General features: G+C 35.2%; 1 protein-coding gene across 1 annotated transcript in view; it reads right to left on the bottom strand.

Annotated features, from left to right (window-relative positions):
- Smyd3 (SET and MYND domain containing 3) overlaps positions 1-18,941 on the bottom strand; it is a 706,977-nt gene that overhangs the window by 532,415 nt on the left and 155,621 nt on the right. The window contains exon 2 of the mRNA XM_076873152.1: positions 5,004-5,067. Within this exon, the coding sequence (XP_076729267.1) occupies positions 5,004-5,067 (64 nt within the window). The remainder of the gene's footprint in view (positions 1-5,003; positions 5,068-18,941) is intronic.

Here is an 18,941-nt window from a genome sequence, read left to right on the forward strand (position 1 = left end):
GAAATTGGGAATTTAATTGTTCTCTGACTTTTCTGGATTTATGGTAAGGTGCCTGACATTAAATCAGCCTCCCCACCCTGGTGGTGGAGATTGAACGTAGGGCCTTGTGCATGCTAGGCAAACACTCTACCAACTGAGCTATGTCCCCAGTCCATAGATGCCTGACATTAATTTGGAGAAATTCTTAATCATTATTGCTTCAGCTATTTCACCTGTTCCATTCTCTCTCTTTGTTTTTTTTTTCTTTTTTTGCCTTTTGGTATTCCCACTATATATTTCTCATACCTTTTTTAGTTGTCCCACAGTTCTATTTTGTTATTTAAAGGTATCTGTGAAGCAGTAGAAGTACTACTTGAAATCAGATTTGGATTCATTGTAAATGTATGTTGTAAACTCCAGGGCATAACCAATATAAGTAAAAAGAAACAAGTATAACTGATGTTAGTAAAAGAGAGAAGATGGAATTGTATAAAATAAAATGTTCAATTAAAACCATACCGTCAGAAAAACAGTGAAAGACAAAAACAGAAACAAAGGGGTTGGGGATATAGCTCAGTTGGTAGAGTGCTTGCCTTGCATGCACAAGGCCCTGGGTTCAATCCCCAGCACTGCAAAAGAAAAACAAACAAACAACAAAAATAAATAAACAAATAAAAAACAGAAACAAAGAGTAAAGCCAACAAATAGACAACATGGTAGGCATTAATGCAACTATATCAATAATCACTTTGAATGTCAATGATGTAAATGAACCAGTTAAAAGACGTGCTGGGGCTGAGTTCAGTGGCAGAGCGCTTGCCTTCCACATGTGAGGAACTGGGTTGATCCTCAGCACCATGTAAAAATAAACAAATAAAACATGCTGTCCAACTACAAAAAAATTTTTTTAAAACAGACACTGTCAAAATGGATCAAGAAATATAAATCAGTGTATATACTATCAGTCTGAAGTCTGGCAGAGAGCTATTTATGAAATAAATAAAGGGCTTGGCTTTTCTCATTATCACCACTTTGAGTACATTATTCCAGAAAACAACTTATTACATTACCCTGTTAAATGCTTACTAATGTGGGATTAATTTTCTACTCATCAAAAATGAATCAAATCATTCTACAACTAAGCATAAAATGTAAACCAAAAATATGATTCACATGTTTAAAGAGATCCATAATTATCAACATAAAAAAGAGCTTCTCTCTGCTAATATAGTGCTTTTTAAAAGAATACAAACTGTATATTTGGTTCAGTGATTAATTCAACTAGAAGTGTACATATGAGTTGGGCACAGTGGCGCATGCCAGTAATCCCAGCAACTCACTAGACTGAGGCCAGCCTCAGCAACCCTTATCTCTAAATAAAATAAAAAATAAAAAAGGCCGGGGATGAGGTTCAGTGGTAAAGTGCCCCTGAGTTCAATTCCCAGTACCACAAAAAAGCAAAAGAAAAAAATAAACGTATATATTAAGAGTCAACTTAAATCCAGAACAGGTAAAATAATACTTGGTGAATTTGCCTAAAATTAGTTTACTTGCTATCAATATTGCTGCCATTTTCTACTTTGAGTATAGTTTTTTTAGAAAAAAAACTTAACCTGCTACTCCCCTATAATTTCATAATCATCTGGATGATCTGAATATGCCAAATAATATTGATTTTTCTTGTAAAAATCAGACATCTCACAATAAGGTATGGAAAAAAATATGAAACCACTAATAACAAAATATTTTGTCAGTATCAGAAGCAGTACCTACACAGCTGTAGATAGACAGATTAATACACAGACACATATATAAAGAGACTACAGATGAAGCATGGAGTAACAGTTGGGTATCTACCCTGAACTCACAAAATAGACACAAAGAGATTACCACCAGAAAACAGGAATGGGAAAAGAAACTAAAGGATTTGCTTTTTATTCTGTATGACTATATATGTGGTTAATTTTTATAATGAAAATACATCTTTATGTTACTTATGTTTAAAAATGAAATGTGAATATTGACAGCAATGGTGCCATACAATGAGCACAAAAGACACATTACAGACTGAAATACCCACAAAACCTCTCTCAGACAACTCATTGAAGCCATAGCCCCACACATCAAAGGCTAAGTTAGTGAACCAAAGTTATGTTCCCCTGGGGTGGACATATTATAGATTTTATGCTACAAATTCACATGCTCAATATCAATTTCCATTCCACTTGCTTTTGCCTCCTTTTCATTACTGTTCATAGTTCAGTGTGTCAGTTTAATTCTATACTACTTTGTAGCTATCCACAATAATTACAGTGCTTAATGCTATATCTTAAGGTTGAGATAAATATAGCAGTTTAAATGCATATGGTTTGGCCAATCTTTTGACCAGACCTCTACACACATCAAAACCACTCACTCCACATACACTCACACATGAGCAGACTCTAGCTAATACCATATATTTCACCTTACTACTTCTCCATTACTTCCATAGTATATCTGAAGATAACATTTTTATTGACACTATAGTAAACAGCTGATAAATGTAGTAAAAATATATATACTATAATGAATCAAAATGACATGCCAACTACCAAAACCCCTCCACTCATTCTAATCAGATAATGACCTTTTCCCACCCCTAGTGTTTTACTACAAATGGAGAAAGCAGCACAAGAGGAAAAATATTCATAAAAACAGGGAAAAAATAAAAATAAATGTTTAGGTCATTGAAACTAGAAAGAAAGTGTACCTAAAATATTTGTGTCAAATAAACTGATAATTTGTCAGTTCTGTGTGTATTCTGCTTAATCTGAAGTTCTGAGAAACGAGTAGCTGAGTTTTGCATGAATAAAAGAGCTAAAACACCACCATAAAACAGTCTTTCTGGAATTTACTCTGTAGAAAAACATGAGTTTATTTCTTTTTTTGCTTTTTTGTTACTGTTGTCGCTAGTGATCTTCCATAAATCTAGGATCTTCCTTTGACAGAATATTTGGTTTACAAATTGAGGTGAAAATAATTCAGTACTTTTAACATTTCCTACCTTATTTTTATTAAGATGTGTTAAATTTTTCAATGTCTATTTTTAACATTTTTGTTTTATATTCTTTGGGGATAGAGTACATCCTTATCAAAATAAAATGAAAAGCCAAGAAAAAATAAAGAATACAACAGATAATGGAAATCTAGACTTAATCAGAAAAGTAAAACAAGAGTAACATTTATATTTAAAAGAAGAGTTAAAAATCTGGAATTGGGCTACTGAGAATCATTTCCCAAACTCTAGAGCCTTTAAATTATAGCATATTTGACAAGTTGCTTGCCTCTCTATCCTTAGTTTTCTTATTGGTAAAATGAGCATAGTAATAGTACTTAATTCTCATAAGATTCTTAGAAAATTAAGTGGAATTAAATGGTTCATAGGAGATATCTAATAAATACTAGCTCTGCTTCTCAGTCACAGATTTAAAACTGAGGCCTACAGAGTTTGTGTTTTCCCTGAGATAATTTAACTAGAAAATGGCAGAATTAGCATTAGAACTTCAAACCCATGATATTTTTGTACATTTTTTTTTTTCTTTTCTAGTAAGATCTCTTTGGGCTCAGGGAACATAACTCAGTGATAGAGAACTTGCCTAGCACAAGCTGGGGAAGGCAGGCTCACTTTGTTTGTGGTCTGAAGAAATTACTTTCAAAGGAGAAGATAAGATAGCAGAAAATCCCTCAGATGAGCATGGCCTAGATTTAAAAGAAGGAAGGAACTCAATGTGGGTGCCTATGTACAAATGCACGCAAATACACACAACAAAATAAGAAATAAGAAAGATGGGTGAAAAGTGGGGGCAAGTTCTGTGACACAGTCACAAAAGTTCCACTTAGACTTTTTAATATGATATAATTCATTAGAGCATAATTACATTTCTTATTAAATGATTAATTATAAGGTTTGAAGGAAAGGTCATGTTGAATGTTAATTATACATCCTTGAAGGAATTTCAAAGATATTAACAATGGTATTCATTATAAATTAACTTAAACTCTTGGAAGGCAATTTGGCATTATATTTAAAAATTCAAAATGCATACATCCTTTCACTAACTGATATAACTAGGAAGAATTTATCCTACAATTAATTTAAATAAGTGTGCAAAAATAAAATAAAATAAAAGGATGCGGGATGCATTATCAGCAAACCAAATTCTGGAAAAAATTGAAGCCTTCATTAACAGGGAAATTATGATTATCATGTATCTATGTAATGGAGTTATGGGATGGTATAAATTTTCTTCTAAATAGATTACTAAATTAAAAGAATATCAAGGTTTATAAGAATTTGTCCCAGGGTTAGGGTTGTGGCAAAGTGGTAGAGCACTCGCTCATCTAGCATGTGTGAGGCCCTGGGTTCAATCCTCAGCACCACATAAAAATAAATAAATAAAATAAAGGGATTGTTTCCATCTACAACTAAAAAATATTTTAAAAAAAAATTTGTCCCAGAGTAATATTTGTTTTTTTAAAACATAGAAAAAATATATTCAAATGTGTTAGTAATTCTCATAAGAAAATATTTCAAAGACATCCAAGAAAATTAAAAGTGGTTATTTCTGGAAAATAAGATTGAGGCAGGGGCATAAAGATGGAAAACAGACAGTTATTTTCACATAGCAGAAATATATACAAACAATGCTTATATTTTAATCATATGTAGGTTTAGCAACCCTAATTCAAAAGTTCAAAATCTGAAATGCCCCCCAAGCTGAAAATTTTGAAATTTGGGGGTTAGAGGTGCTCAACTGGTAAAATCTATGCAAATATTCCAAACTGAAAAAATTTTAAATCTGAAACATTTCTGGTCCCAAGTATTTCAACCTGCATATATATTAATTTTAAAACTGAAGGAAAAATAACAAGTAAAAATGAGTCAAAGATTGTTTAAAAACAGAAATAGACCAACAGGTAATAGGGGACAGATTTTCAAATAGAGAATTTGAAGGTTTCATGATATAGCTGAAAAGTCTTACCTGACACTTAGCACTACAGTATTTGGCAACTCGGCATTGAGAGCATCGCATCAACTTTTCCTTCCTGCATTAAAAAAAAAAAAATCCATATTAGGAAATGAGTGAGAAATATATGGTTGAAGGAAGAGTATATAAATCAGCATGTTCTGTTTACTCCATATGTATGGTCCTTTAAATTTTCACACCAGCTGAAAGTGAACTGCAATGTGAGACATTTAAATAATGACTAATACTCTTGTTTAAATTGTGGTATAATAAGCCAGGCATGGTGGTCCATGCCTGTAATCCCAGAAGCTTCAGAAGCTAAAGCAGGATGATTATGAGTTCAATGCCAGCCTCAGCAACTTAGCAAGTGCCTAGGAAGCTCAGTGAGACTTTATCTTTAAATAAAATACAAAAAGGACTGAGAATGTGGCTCAGTGGTTGAGTGCCCCTGGGTTCAATCCCAAGTACCCGAAAAACAAAAACAAAAATTTGTGGTATAATATACATAACATAAAATTTTTACGTCAACCATTTTTAGCATACAGTGGCATTAAGTACATTCACAGTATTATACAACCACTACCACTGTTTTTTTTAAAACTGTATAATTAAAGTACAGATTCCTATTTAGACAAAAAAAAAAATACTTCATACAGACATTAATCTCTCTTTATTAAATTCAAAATCCAGAACTCGTATTACTTGGAAATGCAGGTTGATTATCCCTTATCTGAAATGCTTGGGACCAGGACTGTTTTGAATTTGGGGTTTTTTGTTTGTTTGTTTGTTTTGTTTTTTGTTGTTATATTTGTGTATACATAATGAGATATCCTGGGGAATGAGACCCAAGTCAAAATCCTGAGGTAATTTTATACCATATTTTTAGTGTACTTATAATTTACCTGTCACACAAAGTCAGGTTTGAAATTTTCCATGTGTGCTGTCACGTCAACATGAGAAGTTTCAGATTTTAGCATTTTGGATTTTAGATTTCAGATCAGAGAAGCTCAACCTGTATGTACTCTATACCCATAAGATTTTTATGTCTTCATTTTTAATATAATTTATTTATGAATATGCTCCTTCTGGGAAATGATTTTTAAATTCCATTAAATTTTATTACTACTTTAGACATGCTGATTTGAGATGCTCCAAAATTATCTTCCCAAATCACCCAAATAACATCAACAACAACAACAAAAAAAAAAAAAAACCCAGAAAAAGTTTAAGCTTGAATTATACAATAAAAATAATAAATCTGACGATAACATTAATAGTGACAAATACTGACAAGACAGTGAATAGTTTCATGGTGGCCAAGAATACTAGAAATCAATATATCAATATATCAATAACAAAGCAGAATGCCTTGTTCTAAACATTAGGTTAGAATGTGTCACACACTAAGTTAATGTTCTTTAGATCTGGTAACCCATGCTACAACTGAAATGGTAATATAAGGTAGGCATTATTATGCCCACTTCAATACTTTCAAAGATAAAAAATAGACATTGTGGTTCAAATTGACTATGGAAAATGCCATAGAGTGAATGTGGCAGGTGGTTCCAAAGGAACAGGATAGAAAATCAGAACCTGAATACACCAGAAGAGAAGTGAGGACTAGGGTATAAAACATGGGAGGGTGAAAGTCTAAATAAAGTAAAAAATGCCTCCCATTCTGCAATTATCAAACTCTAGCTACCAGATATCAACACCCCAGATAACAAATCAAATCCAACCTATCTGGCCCTAAAATTCTGCTTTTAATCACCATGTTATATAGTTACTCCTAGATAAAACTTGAAAAAAATTCAGTTTACCCATAAGTTCTTTAAGAGATACACTTCAAGCAAAAGGACATATAATACAGGATGAGAAGGATATGCCAGGCAAAATTTAACTAGAAAAAAAGCTGTGTCACTATATCAATATCAGAAAAAGGAGACGTTAAGCTCAAACCCATTATTAGAGATAAAGACAAAATGCAATGATAGAAGACTCTAGTCACCAGGTATTAATGTACCTAGTAACAAATGTACCAGTTTCAAAATACATAAAGTACAAGTAACAGATATGTATATGTGTGTGTGTGTGTGTGTGTGTGTATATATATATATATATATATATATATATATATATATATATATGCCATTTGACAAAGGCCTGAGAGCATCTCTAAGAAGCTAATGGCAATCCCTGTCTGAGCCAAAAAGAGCAAGGACTAGAGTCGTCTGATAAATGCATTTTGCCAACAACTGGAGGGAATTTGGAAGTGGATTTTCCTGAGCTATAAACAAATGAGGATACAGCCAGATGACATCTAGTTTAAACCCTCCGCAAATGGTTTGCTAAGGCTCCTCAAAAGTTGACCCATGTACAGTAAGCTTCTCTTATCCATTCAAAACTCATATCTGAATAGCATTTAGCCACAGAAAACAGATTCTTCTAGGATCCAATTTCAAACTTCTCCCCACTCCTTTTGGCCACTAGGACATCAGAAAATGCATGTGACCTCTGGCTTTCCACAGTTCAGCATCCCAAACCCTGTTGTAGGCTGATGTGCCCAACAGAGGGTGGAAAATTTCCACCCCATACTCTCCCATGCTGCAGCTCTCTGTTAGACAAAAACCTAGTTCTACTCTCAGAACAAAAGTTTATTTTACAGTTAAATAGTCTCTGATTTCTAGAAGCATATGTGTATGGTATGCATCAGGAATTTGCTTGTCTTTTCCTTACTTATTTTAATGAAAATATGTGGATATTTAGATAAATAAATATGTATCTCCTGACTGAAGGCTTGGACATTGTAGCAATGTCTCTCTCTCTCTCTCTCTCTCTCTCTCTCTCTCTCTCTCACACACACACACACACACACACACACACATAAATAAATAAATAAATGCAAGCTTGGATACTATTAATCTGTGGTTCATGGCCTTCCACAAGGTGTCAAATCTGACATTTCTATTGGGAATGGACTAGGTTCTTCATTTGTACAGTGTAGGCTCTTCTCTCACTCTCTGAGATCCTAGACCCTCAGGCCCAAGTCTTACTCAAAAGTGGACAAAACTAATTGAAATAAAATCTTGCCAATGAAGAATACAGTAATTTATGTTATTATGTACAGTGGGTTATCTACTTATTGACTTAAGTCTTTGCATTTCAGAAAAGGATTTTGGCTCTACATCTGCATAATATAGAAAGACCATTACAGTATTTTTTGTTTCCCCACAAACAAAGGGTTAAATTTTCCCACCAATAAATCAGGGGGCAACTGTGAACAATTTAAAATAATAATTTCTATATATTTTTATTCATCCAGGTTGCAAATATTGAAATTTAATATTTTGACATCATCACATTAAAAGTTTGTTGTAGCTAAAGAGATATTTCATTTCAAAAATTGAGATTAAAATATTGCAAAGCAACAACAACTAAAAAAATCTTTCCTTGATTGCAATCCACTATAATCTCATCATAACTATCAGGTATAAAATAAAACTCCATTTATAGAACATAGGTGTGTGGTGTGTGTATATCTCTGTAATTTGGATAACTGCTCTAAAGGCTTTATGTGTGTAATTATATTTAATGATCTCAGATAGATTTGATATACAATGTTAGCTAACACCCAAAAGATTAGCTAAGGCTTGTATTGATAGCTAAAGAGTAGCTCAGCCAGCTTAGGTTTTTGATAATTCCAATTATGATTTCTTAATTGTCTCATTTCATCAATAGAATGATCCCCTCTGTCTTAACTTTTCTTTTACTTACCATACCCTCCTGTTCCTATGCACTTTTTTTTTTTGGAGGATGACATCATTTTTATGGCATTCAATTGACCAGAAATTGCAAATTAAATGCCTTTGGAATGTTGACAAGGGACTTTATTGTGTAAAGCATCCTGGAGTTGAAGGAGAGAAGATGCCATGAACTGTGTTGAATTGGAGAATGCATATCAAGCAATTGAGATGTAACAACAATTTGGCCAACAAACTAATTTTTGCCTGTTGTCACAAATCATTAATTCATAAATTTCGGAGTTAAATCTGAGCATTTAATGAAAAACTTCTCCCATGAATTTTTTTATTGCTTTTGTACTATACCTTGTTTAATTTCATTCAAACGAACAGGTACATTTTCATATACATTTTAGTGTATATCAATATACACATGCATATATATGTATATACGTGTACCTATGCATATGTGTATTTGTGTGTATACACACTCTGCTTTTGCTGAAGTAATAAATGTACAAGGTTTAAGAATAAAACATTAACAAAAAGATGGTATTTAAAAATCAAAAAAAAAAAAAGATGTTGTGTCCACTGAAAACTAAAAAATAAATATTAAAAAATTCTCTCTCTCTCTCTCTCTCTCCCTCTCAAAAAAAAAAAAAAAAAAAAGATACAACCGAGTGGATTAACAAAACCAGAAAGGCAAATACCACCAATAATTCCTGTAAGGTTATATAAGAAAAAGAAAATTCACAAATACATATTAAGAATAAAAGGGAATGTAAGAGTCAGCAGAAAACCAGGTGTGGTGGCTTTGTGATCCTTACAGCTCAGGAGGCAAGTTCAAAGCCAGCCTCAGCAACTTAGCATGGCCCTATGCAATTTAGTGAGACCCTGACTCCATAAAAAGAGAGACAGTAGAGATTTTAAAACCTACAAGAAATAATTCTAGGAAAATGACACTGTGGCACAATTTTTAATCTGCTTGACTTTCCCCAAATAACAAAACAAAGTAACAACAAAAACAGAAAATTCAGACTGGACTTGTAGCTAAGTGGTAGAGAGCTTGCCTAGCATGTGTGAGGCACTGGGTTCAAACCTCAGCACCAAATTTAATAAATAAAATAAAGGTATTGTGTCTATTTATAATTAAAAATATTTAAGGAGGAGGAGGAGGAGGAAGAGGAGGAGAAAAAGGAAGGAAGGAAGGAAGGAAGGAAGGAAGGAAGGAAGGAAGGAAGAAAGGAGGGAGGGAGGGAGGAAGGGAAGGAAGGAGGGAGGAAGGGAAGGAAGGAAGGAGGGAAGGGAAGGGGAGGGGAGGGGAGGGGAGGGGAGGGAAGGGAAGGGAAGGGAAGGGAAGGAGGGAGAAAGGAAGAAAGCAAAGAGAGCAAAACTCAACCACCAGTCCACCCTGGAAAATATCTACAACAAACCCAAAATATGAGTGGGAGAAGGAAGGAAGGAAGGAAGGAAGGAAGGAAGGAAGGAAGGAAGGAAGGAGGGAGGGAGGGAGGGAGGGAGGAAGGAAAACCCTGAATGAAATCAATAGCTTCACTGAGGAAACAAAAGTCCCACTGGGGCTTCCAATACTCCCATAGCTCCAAACTGCCAAAAGATAACCAGTGTAGAGTGTGGAACCAAAACTGGCAATTCTTTCTGTTGGAACTCTCCTGAGGTTGAGATTATGCGGGCTCCCCTGAATCTGCCTTCCTCAGACCTACCCTCTCAGACTTTCCCTCACTTCCCTTTTTCTTGTCTAAGTTATTTAAAGGCTATCACTGTGCCTAGAAATAAAAAGCCAAACTCTACAAAGTACTTTCTCTCTGTTCTAAAAATAATGAGCAGAATAAAAATACCTAAGAAGATCAGTGATCAAATATCAATGCTTGGTCTCCTGCCTCCCATCTCTACTAACCAGAGACCTTAATGCATCTTAACACAGAATATTGGCAAACTAAACAATAAATGATGCAAAGTAATTCAAAAATTTAGTTGCTATTTGTTGTGTGAGAGAAATTCCCTAACACATTATTTAAACGTTCGGGTTTTTTAAAAATTAAAAATAAATTCAAAGTCTCAAGTTTCAGGAGGGGAAAAAAGAAAAAAAAAGGTCAACTGAATCTAAGAAAAAGTTGAGTGTGCTTGATTAGACCAAAAACTGAACCTCTGAAGAGCTCCTCCTCCTCCTCCTCCTCCTCCTCCTCCTCCTCCTCCTCCTCCTCCTCCGCCTCCTCCTCCTCCTCCTCCTCCTCCGGCTCTTCTTTAAATATTTTTAGTTATAAATGGACACAATACCTTTATTTTATTTATTGAAATAAAAAATTAAAGCACCCTGGCAGGGATCCCTGCAAAGAAAACACTTTGGCAGCAGTGAGAGAGAAAAGGAGGTAGCAGAAACACAACTGCCACACATTTTATGAAAACATTCTTCTTTTCTCTTAAAAAATAAAATCAGCACATCATTTCCAAATGAAAAGCAAAGTCACATTTCTTGAAAATAGCAATGAAAAATGTCAAATCAAAACCAGAAATAATTAGCACTCTTCTGGGAAAAAGAGCACTTTTATTAGGTAGTTCCTGCTGCTGAAACAAGAAATACTGAACAGAAGTTGGAAAAAGGCAGATTTTATCTTAAGTTCCCAGTAACTTAACATGTTGAAAGAGAACCTAATAGGTACATTTGCTAGACATGGTGTGAAAGAAATTCCAGCACTGCAAAGGAAATTGAATCAGATATTTTCTTCCAATTCCAAAATTATTTGGCTTTGCTTATCTTGTGCAACCAACAAATACAAACTAAATCTAAGATGATAAAAGTTATGCATATTATAAGTCAAAGTATGACAATACTGGAGAAATGCAAAAGTGATAATTTTCACAGATTGCAGAAACATCTTATTTGCAAAGTGATTTTCTCAAAAGTCCATCCAGAACTGGATTTCTCAATGAAAAGCAATCTAGAAACATGGTAAGAATGCATCCATCATAGAAAACTGATTTTTAACCTCTTTTTCCCCTCCACTTAAGAGATGAATGGTAGTATTCTACTTCCAACTAAGAGAAGACATTAAAATCATGTTTTACCAAAGTAAATAGGATCTTTAAGAAACCACTGTCCTGGGGGAAAGAAAGAAAGCAAAAAGGAGTTCCCTATCACTTGTTTATATAAACTCTAACTACCAAAAAACAGTGTCAAATCAGAAAATTCTCTGGTTTCTCAGTGTCTCAGACACAGTGGTTCAGGAAGTATGATAAATTAAGTTCTCTCTTTCAAGTATAGGCTGGGCCGTATTAGTTTCTCTAACAGCCTAAGCTATTGAAATGTAAAAAATAAATAAAAACTGAAGGGAAATTAATTGTTCTTCCAGTATACAAATCAAGAAGTGTTATAGTTTGGATATGAGATGTCCCTCAAAAGCTCTGTGTTAATGCAGGAATATTCAGAAGTAAAATGATTATGAGAGCTGTAACCTAATCAATTGATGCTGGTTTGAATGAGGTGACGGGGTGGTAACTGTAGACAGGAAGGACATGGCTGGAGGAGGTGGGTTACTAGGGATATGCCCTGGAATGGTGCATCTTCCATGCATCCCTTCCCCCACCCCCATCCCTTTCTGGCTGTCATGCACAGAGCACAGCTCCTCTGCCTCAATCTTCTGCCTCACCTTGAGCCCAGAGCAACACAGTCAACCCATAATGGACTAAACCTCTAACACTTTTTGCCAAAATAAAGTTTTCCTCCTCCAAGTTGTTCTTGTAGGTATTTTCATCACAGCTACAAAAAAACCTGACCAGGGCTGGGGATGTGGCTCAAGCGGTAGCGCACTCTGGGCCAAGTGACAGGCTGACCCTCTGGGCCAAGTGACAGGCTGTGATACCACAGGGCAGCACTACAACCCCCTGCCCTCTGAAGCACACTCATCCAGATGAAGTATAATCTTATACAGTCAGAAACAAGCCCTGTGTCTTTGCAGCCTCCCATTTTAGGGTTAAGATCCCAGCCTAACAGTCTTTTGCACACTGAATAAAATCTGAAGAACCAGAATTTAGCTTTTAGTTGATCAACATGATCTTCAGGAAGAAATCTGAACTGAGAAAAAGACTAGAGTACATTAAATAAAGCCTGCACTTACAATTTCTAAAGAGAGAGCACTGGTTTGAGAAGGTCTGATTTAGTACCACATGCCTTAAAAGAAGTTTCAAGGTTCTCTGAATAGAATTCCTTTAAAAATATTTTTGACACAACTGAGATCTAAGATGCTTTTGAGGGGTGAAATACACTTGACGAATATTGAATGCTACAATGGGTAAACCCTTAAGAATAAATCCTATAAAGAAAAAAAAATATCATTTTTAATGGAAAATGCAAAAATAACTAAATGGGTAAAGTCTACATATAATTTGTAAAACTGAGAGACCATAGAAATAATCTCTTTATAAAATTTTATGGTTTTATATATCTTTGAAATATAATCCTGATTCATTAGAAATGTTAATATCATGTAGCCAAGTATTTGGCTGTTCCCCCACAGAAATTTCTAAAGGAAATAAAATAAGATTCCCCTATTAAAATCATGTTATTCTAGCAGGGTAGTGCAATTACTGTTACTCTAACCAAACAAAATATGCTGGAAAATGCTAACCATAAAATCTGCCTTTGGCATAAATATTCAAAGCAAAACAGTAAAGAGATATTTCATTTTTGTTTCCAGATAGTAATTATATTGATTTGGGCCCAAAGGATTTTTTCAAAACTAGAGATTCACATCCACCATCCACCTAACTATGAAATGGTTTTTAATACAAGGCAACAGATACAGTCAAAATACTATAGACTTCATAACACAGTAAAATAGAATTGATTTGGATTCATTTTTCTATATTCCCTATCACTTTATTTTGCTTTTCTAACATTTAAAATAGAAAATATGAAAATGTAACTTGTTGATGTTTCAGGAAAAAAAGAACCTATGATTCATTTATTGGCACCATACCATCCTGGAAGAAACATGAACAACCTAAATCCATATTAGCACTGAGGGAAAAGCACAACAAAGCATTTGAAACAAGTTAGGACAGGCAGATTTTCTAGTTGGATATTTCCTTTTCCACTGTCCTCAGTCCCTTAAACTAAAGCTATTGTCCTTGTGGAGAATGTGTAACCAATGAACACAAACTCTAGTTGTTAATTTGACACGTGTTCAGTGACTGGTCAATGTGGAACTAGTATGTAAGGTGCTGGATGAAAGATTGCAGGGAGAACAATACCATTGCTGCTTCCAGGTGGACACAATCAAAGGGGATGGATCAACACATGACCACTTGCAGAATGAGCTACAATCCAAAATTGTATTTTCAGGATAGATAACGAAGAACCCAAATTCTGATGAAGGAAAAGTCACTTTCTGGTGGACAGAGTGTAAAGAGCAAAGGATGGCAGGGGGAAAGAAAGCGAAATGCTTCAGCGGTTTAGATTTCAAAATCTGCAGTCCACGCCCACCACCTAGCAGTCCAATCTTGTAACATCACTAAGCCTCAGCTTCCTCCACTGTGGAGTGGGAATACATGATGACTTATCAAACTGCCACAGAGACCATATGATCATCTATAAGTGGCTACTAACACAGTGCCAAGCAGAGCACCTAGCACAGAGGAGAGACTAAGGCTTCTGAGTATACAAAGTGCTCAAGATAATTTTGCCTATTTCTATTACATATCAGAAAAAAAAAAGTTTCTAGTATGCTTCTCCCATGTTGCTAAGTCAGCAAAATCTATATATGCCACAAATCTAGTCACCTCTATTCATTCACACAGATGATATCTAGTATGGCTTTTTGAAATCCACACGTACCCACAGCACTTGGTTGTAATTTCAAATTTTGACTGTGTTTCACTGCTAAATCTACATTCACTGAGGTATCTAGTATTATTATTTTTAATATCATCAGAATGACTGCAAAGTCCAATTCAAAAAGCTCTAACTTTGAAGCAGTGAAAATGTTTTATTAAGGTTTCACTTATGGAAATTAAAAGCACAGGAGACTGTTGAATCTTCAATAACATTAAAAGGCAATTTCAACTCCTGACATTCTGTTTGCTTTATGCAGGGTACTATCTATAAAGAGTTAAGGAACAAATTAACATTTCTACAAAAGCACAGATTTAAACTTTCCTCATTATATTAACAATATTCCACTACAAGGTTGTACAAGTTGTAGGTCACTTTGATAGCTAATAATTAAAAACTGGTAACATAAGGGTATTAAAGTATATTTGGCTTGTTTTTCAGGCAGAGCACATAAAAGAAGACTAAAGAAAGCTGTGGCCAAAATGAATTGCAAGAAGGATTTTTTTTCCTAGTGATACTACATGTAGTTCTAACAGACAACTTCTTCAACCTAATCTAGTAACACAACTGATAGTCTTTTTTTTTCTTTTTCTTTTTTTTTAAGTTAGAGATGGAAAGCATGCCTTTATTTTGTTTATTTTTATGTGGTGCAATTCACATATGCTAGGCAAGTGCTCTGCCACTGAGCTACAGCCTCAGTCCACAACTGATAATCCTAACTGATGTAGTACATTTCTTGAAATTTTCTTGAAATCTAAAATAAATAAAACATCAGGAAAAAGAAAAAAATTTGACCTTGCCCAAAGATTGAACTCAAAACATCATTTAAGTGTGTAAGTGTTGCTAGTACAAATATCCTACAGCATAAATGTTGAAGTAAAAGTACCACAGGTAAAATTCAGAAGAGCATTTGATTAATATTTTCATCAATATACTATTATACTTAACCCTTCAAATTCACTGTCTGAAGCAAGCTGTGCATTTCAGAGGTCTGGAAGCATCTTATTCTGCCTGCTTTTAATATCTGCTCCTCTGTGTCATAACTAAGTATATTACTTTATGTAACTTATTTTTTCCTTTGCAGGACTGGGAATGGAACACGGGGCTTCATGCTTGCTAGGCAAGTGCTCCACCACTGAACTAAGTTCCCAGCACAGTTTGACTTTTAACTATGAACTACCTCAAGTCCTTCTGGAAGTAAACAAACATTAATGAAACCTCAAATAACTCACTCTTTTGGAGCATAAAATGAAACTTAAAGAAAGAGTACCATGCTGACCTAACCCCCAAATAAATCTTAAAAGAGGCAGGATGGGGTAAAGGTCAGTGGTAGAATACTTGTCTAGCATCTGTGGAGCCCTAGGTTTGATTATTAGCTGTTAAGAAAGAGAGGGAGAGGGAGAGGGAGGGGGAAGGAGGGGGAGGGGGAGAGGGGAGAGGGGAGAGGAGAGAGGGAAATTTTCTTAAAAAGGCCTTAAGAGGCATGGAATTAAATATATACCTGCTAATGTGTTATAATGAATTCTTAATGATTCTTATAAAAAGATACATCCTCTGCTGATACAAGTTAAGAGAGCTAGCAGGGGCAAATACAAGGGAGTTTTGTTAAGGCCTGTTTTGTCATCCTATAGTGAGCACGTAATATGGTCAATAGAAGGATGTCACTGGCCCCAAAATATCACATTCACAATTTACTTATCAACACTTGGGATTGAAAATATCTTGTTATGAAATGTAGACATCCTTCCAAAAGGCTATGATTACAAGTCATTTGCAACTTAGTATGATTACTTTAATCAGATAATCATATTGCTTTTCCCAAAGTAGGTGAGATTTTAGAAATAGAAATTTTGTTTAGAGGAGGTACAGAACGGGAAAGATGTACAGATGGCCTTAGTCCTTAGCCTAAGCAACTTCATTTTAAAAACTCCACTTTGAAACCTGCAGTCTCACCAGGCACACCTACGGAGCCCTCCAATATGATCATCAGGCACATCCCTGACATAAACAAGTCACTTCTCCCGATCCTGACAAGCTCAGAGTGAAGTGTCTGTCATGTTGTCCTCACCCTGATAAGGGAGAGAGGCAAGAAAATCAGGGTGGGGACCACCAGACCAGATGCTTTAACCCCAGGACAAATGATGTCACTGAGAAATCTGGGAGCAGCTGATAGGGATTGAAAGGGTAGTCGGAAGCCCCAAAATTTAGTATAAATGATGGAGCAAATGAACAAATATTCAGCCAGCTGAAACTGATGAGGACCTGGGCTGACATCCCAACTCTTCTCATTGTTTGCCTGATCCTCTGCATCTTCCTCACCACTCTCAAACTCTACAGCCACATCTTGAACCTGGTGAGAGCAGCAATTGCCTGTCAGCTCCGCCCCGCCCCAGGAGAAGCCTACCTTGGTACCTGACCTGATCACCTCATTCTGAGTGTGCATCTGCTGGACTTAAAGTCTAAGGCTTCAGACTTCTGATCTGACACTTGAGCTTAGCATGCAGAGGGAATGTCTGTCACAGACCTGTCATGATTAAGTGTGTTTGCAGTGCTTAGTACATCTAGAATTGTTTGCTGTGAATTGATTATGTTTATTGCAGTGCCTAGCATTAAGGATTGTCATTTTCTTGATTAAGAACCTATAGAGTGAAATTGTATAGAGTGATTTGAATGAATAAAGCACTGAAAATGGCAGAAGCATGTGGACAATTCTTTATTTCTCCCCCTTGACTGCATAAGTCACACCTTTTACCCATCACAACAGGGGATAGCAGAGTTGAACATTTTTTTAAAACTACAAAGAAGAAAATATGAAAACACATGGAAGAAATTTTCAATTTCCCTAAGATTTGGAATCAGGCTTAACATGTTCTGAAATATGGAACACAGAAGCTAAGCGCAAAACAACATTCTAGGAGAACTGCACTTAAACCCTGGCTGTTTCATTTATTGCTTTGTAACTTCAGGCAATAAATAATTTCCGTATCCCTAAATTTATCCTAATATTAAAAAAAACAAGCAACAGTTACCTAAAATATTGAAAATATTTTTTCACATTACACACACTTTGTAAAAGTGTTTTTTCAAAGTATGGAAAAATACTGAAAAGAAATATATTAATTTTTTTCTTGAGTATATGAATTGTGGTGATTTCACCTCTTTTTTCTATTTTCCAATATTTATAAGATCAGTTAACTTCTATAATCAAATTAACATAAAAATTATAGAAAAGCTGAGTGTGGTGGCACATGCCTATAATCCTAGCAGCTTGGGAGATTGAGACAAGTGGATCACAAGTTCAAAGCCAGCCTCAGCAAAAGCGAGGTGCTAAGCAACTCAGTGAGACCCTGTCTCTAAATAAAGTACAAAATATGGCTGGGAATGTGGCTCAGTGGTACAGTGCACCAGAGTTCAATCCTAAGTACAAAAAAAAAAAAAAGTACACACACACACACACACACACAAACACACACACACACACACACACACACACAGAGAGAGAGAGAAATGTATTATTTAACAATTTTAAATTGGTTTTGGTCTAGACAGGACACAAAAGGAAAGAGACAGACAGGAAATCAACTTTAATTTCAACGTATTCCAATATCTGGAATTGTAAATATAAATACATATTCTGAATAATCAAAAATTAAAACTATATTAATTGAATTCATTTCTAAATGAAATTTGATGCAAATGGTTTTATAAAATAAAGCATTTCTTAGTTACTGATAACATGAGAAGCCAACAACTTAAAATAATGAAATCAGCACCATCATACTACATACAAATGATTAATATTTCTGGATGTAATGTTATAGTTAAAGCTTCGTCCCAGGGTTTCATAAACTGACTTCCAGACCACTCACGTATAATCAAATCAAGCCTTAATTGAAGTACACCAGTGGAGGCTGACCAGAACATAAAGCTGTTCCCCTGATCAGCCCCAAACAATTGCAAGAGCACTCCTTATAAGCCTGAAAACCACAAAAGGGATGTTCAGGGGGTCTAGCCAATGCAAGCAAGTCAGGTTACAGAAGCGGGACAGTGCAGTCAAGCTGAGGGAAGCCTAACCAATCACAGTTAGCCCAGTCACCCCAGTTACAGAAACAGAGCCCCGTTACCTTTGTTACAGAAACAATACCCCATTAGGTAGTTCTGTGTTCTTAAAGGTTTCTATAGCAAAAGGAAAAGAACATCTTGCTCCAGTCATGACTCTTCTACTTGGCATGGTTGTTTTACAGGATGAAGTCATAAAACAAAATGGAGTCACATTTGCTCCTACTATCACATTAATCTCCTGCACAATAATAGGAAGAAGAACTAATATTAAAAGGAAGAAAATTTTTGCTTAACAGAACTTGG

This window comes from Callospermophilus lateralis, chromosome 13 (assembly GCF_048772815.1).
Source record: "Callospermophilus lateralis isolate mCalLat2 chromosome 13, mCalLat2.hap1, whole genome shotgun sequence".
Classification (NCBI taxonomy): Eukaryota; Metazoa; Chordata; class Mammalia; order Rodentia; family Sciuridae; genus Callospermophilus; species Callospermophilus lateralis.